This window comes from Poecilia latipinna, unplaced genomic scaffold, assembly GCF_001443285.1.
Source record: "Poecilia latipinna isolate Pla-1442-1.1 unplaced genomic scaffold, P_latipinna-1.0 Scaffold383, whole genome shotgun sequence".
NCBI classification, from domain to species: Eukaryota; Metazoa; Chordata; class Actinopteri; order Cyprinodontiformes; family Poeciliidae; genus Poecilia; species Poecilia latipinna.
In genome coordinates, this window is record NW_015112999.1 from 214,045 (window position 1) to 220,388 (window position 6,344).

A 6,344-nucleotide genomic window follows, 5' to 3' on the forward strand; every position below is an offset into this window, starting at 1 on the left:
TTTTTTTTACATTATATATAATCCTTATAGATCTCATACATGTCATAAAATTGCTCTGGAAAAACATTCTAAAATTAAAATTTATCCCTATCCAGGTTATGACAGTTCAGCTTAGTCTGTTTGTAAAGCACCGATTCACATTAAAACTTAACATGTAGAGGGGTTTAAAACAAACTGGGAGAATATAGAAAATGACCTGAAGCCACCGCAGAAGCTTTGCTTGTGGCAGTGAAACGATAGAAAGGAGGGCTGTCACAGTGTTGCACCACAGGGTTGACGGGATCTGTTTGCTGCAGCTCAAACAACAACTCCTCCATGGTTTGCATTGTGTTGTTTCGGCAAAGATAGATGACCACCTTTTTGATCTGGATAAATAAAGAAGGAACGATTCCTCAGAGAAACTGTGAAGTTACAGGAAGACATTTTTCTGACATTTTCTCGACGGCCTGAATGTCTTACATATGGGAGAAGGGTGGTGTCACTGCAGACACCACACAGGCTGATAATGAACTGCAGAGTGGTTCTCAGATTGTTGCTCCATTTCTCGTTGCTGACTAAAGCATTCCAGGCATTTTCCATCTCTGGTCCAGGTAAATCATCTCCATACTAAGAACAGAGATTTAAAAAAAAACACAAAGCTGTATTCATTTCAGTTATATATGATATTATACATCTCAACAACATTTTACCTTGGCTGTCATGAACATGAGGTTATTGAGAACCATAGACGTGGCTTGTAACGATCCCCAGCCTGTGCCTTTTAATGAGTGTGATGAATCTGTGCTGGTCAGCTGACAGGAAGACTCGCAGCTGGGGTTTGACGGTGCAAAGACTGGGAGCAGCAAGCCGCTGTCCACTAGTTCAATGTTACCAAGCCAGGGAAGGAGGTAGGTTAGCATGATCTGCCTGCCATTGGAATGAGTGGTGGGGAACCTCTGGCTGACCTCTGCAAGAAAAGGACGCCAACAAAAACATCAGCATAACATCATTAGAAACTGCAGTATTTGCACTTGGACAAATGAAGATGAAATATTCTTGATTTCACCATAATGTTCATCTGTGAAGTTGTCCATTTAAACAGTAAAGAAGACTGTTTTCCCCCTCACAATTCTCTCCGATTCACACGTACTTGTCCAGCACCAAGTATTCAGAGACATGTCCAGCATTTCTCCGAACAGTTTCAGTCTGGCTTCAATTGCCATTATAGCAGAGATGCAGCCGCATGTCAGATCTCCATCAATATCCTCATAGCAGAGTCGTTAATCATTCTCATGTTTTTGACTTTACTACTGCAGAGGACATTATCTCCTATAACGTCTTATAGTGAAGATTACCTTCCACTGTTATTACAACTAGCTTAAATCTTATTACTTTGGCAACATAAATCATTTCCAATCACTACTGGTGTTCCTCAAAGGTGTGTACTAGGCCCATTTTTTTTCATCAATCTTCTTGGCAATAAGTTGTAACAATTTAATGTGTTTTCATTGAAATAATGAAACCAAACTATATTTCATCTAACCTCAATCCTGCCTGCTTGTTAATATGTCTGTTTGAACGAGGTTAAATGTTGTTTACTTAAAAACTGTTAAATAAAACAGGGGTTCTCCTAACTGGTACAAAGTCACCAACACACCCTTCAGCACTCTCAGGTCTATCTTCTGATTGCCCTCTTGATTTATTTATTTTTTGCTTCATTGTTTTATTTTGTGATCATAGAGTTAGCTTGAGTGTCTTAAAATGCATTTATATATCATGTCCGTCATCGTCATCAACACCACTTACCTGAAAACAAGGGGAGCGTGAGTTCTGGGTACATCCTGGCTAGCTGAGTAGAGAGTTGTGGGAGTGAGACACTGTAAAGAGGAGGCAATGGACCATGGGTGCCATACAGAATGTTGCTTGGCTTCAGCTCTGCCGTCTTCTTAGAGTACATAAATAACTTGTCTTCAAGAATCTGTTTGAAATAAAAAAAAATCAAGAAGGGTGTCATACATACTTTACCTTATTTTTAGGCAAATGTTTTAGATTACTAGCAATTATTTGTAGTTTGACTTGTTCCACAAAAATAATACAGTTGTAGAAACAACCTCAAAATGATTCAAAACATTGACTATTGTCACAAAATGAATAGTCATACATTTTTTCTGTGAAAAGTGGAAATTTAACAAGTAATTTTTGTTTTTTCTTACCTGCATGAGCTGCATTGAAATCTCATAGAGTTCTCTGTTGGTGCTACATGCTTTAAACAGCACAAGATTCAGCAGTGTAACAATGTCACATGGGTAGTTTTTACTGGTAAAGAAAAAGGGAAGAGACAAAAAAAAGTTCATTGTAAAGAAAATATTTTTTGTTTTCAATTATGTTGATTCCGTAGAATCGAAAAAGTCGATCTAAACAGTCGAGAGCTTAAGATTATTTATACCTGCTGGAAAAGACGGTAGCAATGGCTTTAAAGCAACCAGAGGCGAGCTGGTGGGAACCAGTGAAGCACCGATCCACCGCCCAGTTGAACAGGTTGACCTGATCGGCATTTAGCTCCAAAAGCAAGATGACAACTTCACAGCCAAGCTGATGGACCTGAGCACAAGGCAGACAGAAGACTGACTTACATGATTTACAGAATTATCTGCTTTTCTTTGTTTAGACTATGAATTATTTAAGCATTTTGTGAGTGATTATATCAGTTTTGCAACACAAAATGATTTAGTATTAGCAAGATCTCTTGCTGACCTTTTGCTCAACCTACGTAACACTATTTATGAAGAAATGTGTGGAGAAAATAAACATGCAAAAGGTTTTGTTCATTGTGTAAGCTTCATAGAAACAACATCAGACAAGCAAAATAATCATTTGCTTCTTGCCAAGATTCCTGTAAGAAGTTGGCAATAAGCAGAGCTGGCCTTTTAGAAAGCAAGCCATCAGGTAAGTCTGCTCTTTGTTTAAATGCTCCACAGTGGTAAAGCATTGGCTACAGACCCGCTGATCCTGGCAGGCCAGTATATTATCCAGCCACTTATAGAGGTATCCATCTTGAGAAAGGCCAACATTATCGAAGACAGGACCACAGCACAGCACAGCAGACATGGCCTGGAGAAATGAACACAATCAAGACAAGCTGCTTTAATTGTCCTGACTTTTCTGATCTCAAGTTATCATAATAATTACTTTTAAAATTATTTTTCTTTATTGAATATTAAATAGTTATTGAGCTCAACACCAGGCAAAACAGGATGATATTTCAGTCACATTTTACCTTTAGAGCACAATACTGATATCTTGTTATTTGATGATTCCTGTCACTGTATCGGTCCAGCGGGGTGAACATGATGCTGAAGGGACCTGCCCATTGGCTGAACAGGATAAAAAGGTGATGCCGAAGGCTCTGCTGTGGAAACAGGAATCTCCTTTGGTGCACTAGGGAGGGAAAAAAAAGTTGTTGTAGGTAAGGGCATTAAGAAAGTGCAGTGTCAGGAAACCTATCTGTGCATCATAATAAACTGCTGCAGAAGGACTTTGCATAAAAGCAAACTATCAACATGCTTCAACAAGCCATTAGCAGGTCTTTGGAGACTTAAGTACTAGGCAACCCATGAGTCATCACCTGCTTTTGTATCTTCGGTCTTTAAGCTGAACTATTTTTGGACCTACTCCCAGCAGACACTCCAAGTCAAGTACAGTGCTAAATATACTTTTGGTCCTTTTGTAAAAGGGGTAGTTTACAAGAAAGTTCAGGGGTACCTGGTACACATTGGATGAAGTTGGCCACCATCGCACTAAAGTGAGCTCGGATGTCCTTGAGGATCTCAGCCTCTTTGTCATTTTCAGCTTCAAGAAGCATCCGGGTTAAATCAACATATTCCAGGAACAAAGCACCAAGGGCGAGGGTGTCACGTTCCAGAGCGCCATTTGTACTGCAGGATGACAGAAAGAACAGATATGCGCTCAGTGAGACCAAATTTCAAGTGATTTGATTTTACTGCTTTTTAGTTCTTGTAGCTCTATTTCGAAAACAAGTTTCAGCTGCAGCCACACTAACCTGTCACTGATGACACCAGCATCAGCCAAAAGCTCAAAGATGCGAAGCAACTGTAATCGCAGCAGGTCCCGCCGCTCACGGCGCTTCTTGTTCTGCCAACGATCATGTACACATAACTTAAACAGTGAGGATTCTCTGAAACAAAAACGCTGTCTGGTGAGGAATATGAACACGTGTTGAGCATCATAAACAACAAACCTCAGGTCTTCTTTCTAATGCCTCTTTCATGAGGGGATGTAACTCCTCCACAAGCTCCCTGTGTGCAGAAAGTGCAATCATTATCAATCTATTTTTACTTCTTTCTCTGAAAGGGATTTGAGCAACAGAACATTAGCTCTAGGAAACAATGTGAATAGAAATTTAAAGGCCTCAGTCAGGTATAATCCTGTGACTTGTCTCCACATTAAATCCATACAAAAATTTAGGTCAGTGAAGATTTTAATTAAAATGTGGACCTACATTCCATTTAATCAGTTTAGTCATAACCCAACCCTGCACCACCACAACAAAAAATCAATGTCATTCAATTATCATGAGGCACTAAAGCTCATGATAAAATGAAGGGTGGGACAAAAAAGTCATTTAGTGCCCCAAAATGTAACATTTATGGCGGCAATTGTTCAGAAAATAAAATGTCAAACATAGATTTACCTGAATACCAACAAATTAGTCCGTCCAAATCCAAGAACTAATGACTCTGTCAACTCGATGCTCTCTGTTCTCATCAGTGGGACCAGCTGCTTTAGAAGCCAAGCCACAGATGGGCTTCCAATAACCTGAAACAACAAAACTGACATTGTTCGGTCGCACAAATGAAATCTCTCGTGCTGCTTGTGCAGCACTAATTAGTCGGTGCTGCATTGAGACAAAAATACAGTTAAGAATACACCGGTTTCCTGTTTCACTCATGTGAAATAACCGCTGTGTAATTCAATGCACTGAGTGTGAATGTCAACAGGCTCAGTGTGAACACCTGATCCTTTGCACTCTGGGCACTGAGGGAATTATTAAGGCACAATGACGAAGAGACAACTACCTTGTTATCATGACTGACAGTGCTATCAGGTGTGGAAGTTGTGATCTCAGGTGTCGACGCTCTCAGATGGCCTGGGCTCATGATACTGGGCTTGGCCACCCCAAAGCAAAGGATCAGGTAGTTTCTCCATAATGTTACGTAGCTCTCCCCACTACTAGATGTGCCAGTCTTCTTTGCATTCACTGGATTGCTGGTAAGACCATGACACTGTTAGGAATATATTTAAGAACATGTACTTTGTGAATTTACAGCCGACTCTGAGGACACTTACTTCGGGTCGACCAGGGGCATGAGCATCTGCAGTCGAGTGAAGGCGTAGGGCCAGGCATAGCTGAGAGCTGTGGGGCAGAACTTTGGAAGGTTGTCCTGCCGAAGGAGGCAGAACACACACAGCACCCAGGGGTCCTTCACAGACTGGGCGGAGAGCCACACGTGCGAGGGGCTCATGATGTCATACTGACTGTTGACAAGTGCCGCATTCCACTCCACGAGCCACTGAAGATCCACGTGGTGGCCAGCTGGCAGCGCGGCCTGCGACAAGCCAGTGACACAGCAGGGGCAGAGGTCAGGGGTGGTGAGCAAAATAGATTTGAAACAAGAATGCATTGGTGATGAAGTGGAGGCAACTGAATTAAGCAACAGCTACTTGACTTCAGGTGTTTGGTTTGTACATCCAACAGAAATGATTTAAAATTTATTGGGGTTTTTTTTTGTCCTTGACAAATGCTGATCAGGTTCTTCCATGTTGAAATCATTTCAGAGTAAAGACTCACACCATGACTCCCCTTTTTGTGCAATAAATGAGATGTTTTAATAGTGCATGCAAAGAACCACAGAGATATAAGAATTTTTGTAAAAAGAAATTTTCTACAACAAGCCAGCAATTAATTCAGACTCTGAGAGAGAGAGAGAGACTTTTAGCAGGAAACAGGAAAAGAAAGCAAAGTCAGGATTTGAGGCATAAGACAATATAGGTTAAAATTAGTTTAAAATGTATTCAAAATCATCCAAGCAAATTTTCAGCTGTAATCGTGTACTGATTGTGGCGTAAGTTAGCGAATGACAGACGTTCCTCTGGCTTTTCAATGTACCAAAAAAGTGCACTCAAAATTAACTGATAAAATAGCAACACTATTCAAAAACTTACATTTGACTAAAATCAAAAAATCAAAAGCAAAAAATGCTATAAACTTATATATATATATATATATATATATATATATATATATATATATATATATATATATATATATATATATATATATATAT

General features: G+C 39.9%; 1 protein-coding gene across 12 annotated transcripts in view; it reads right to left on the bottom strand.

Annotated features, from left to right (window-relative positions):
* The window catches only part of frya (furry homolog a (Drosophila)), a 72,141-nt gene that overhangs the window by 21,546 nt on the left and 44,251 nt on the right, over positions 1–6,344 (bottom strand). For 11 of the 12 annotated variants that reach the window (XM_015036869.1, XM_015036876.1, XM_015036867.1 and 8 more), the window contains exons 21-34: positions 5,347–5,606; positions 5,076–5,265; positions 4,691–4,815; positions 4,238–4,295; positions 4,040–4,131; positions 3,742–3,914; positions 3,257–3,417; positions 2,980–3,090; positions 2,426–2,580; positions 2,193–2,295; positions 1,786–1,957; positions 690–946; positions 460–606; positions 197–365 (exon numbers count right to left, since the gene is read on the bottom strand). In XM_015036869.1, coding sequence (XP_014892355.1) covers positions 197–365; positions 460–606; positions 690–946; positions 1,786–1,957; positions 2,193–2,295; positions 2,426–2,580; positions 2,980–3,090; positions 3,257–3,417; positions 3,742–3,914; positions 4,040–4,131; positions 4,238–4,295; positions 4,691–4,815; positions 5,076–5,265; positions 5,347–5,606 — 2,173 coding nt within the window. The remainder of the gene's footprint in view (positions 1–196; positions 366–459; positions 607–689; positions 947–1,785; positions 1,958–2,192; positions 2,296–2,425; positions 2,581–2,979; positions 3,091–3,256; positions 3,418–3,741; positions 3,915–4,039; positions 4,132–4,237; positions 4,296–4,690; positions 4,816–5,075; positions 5,266–5,346; positions 5,607–6,344) is intronic. The other variant, XM_015036866.1, reaches the window with a different exon arrangement.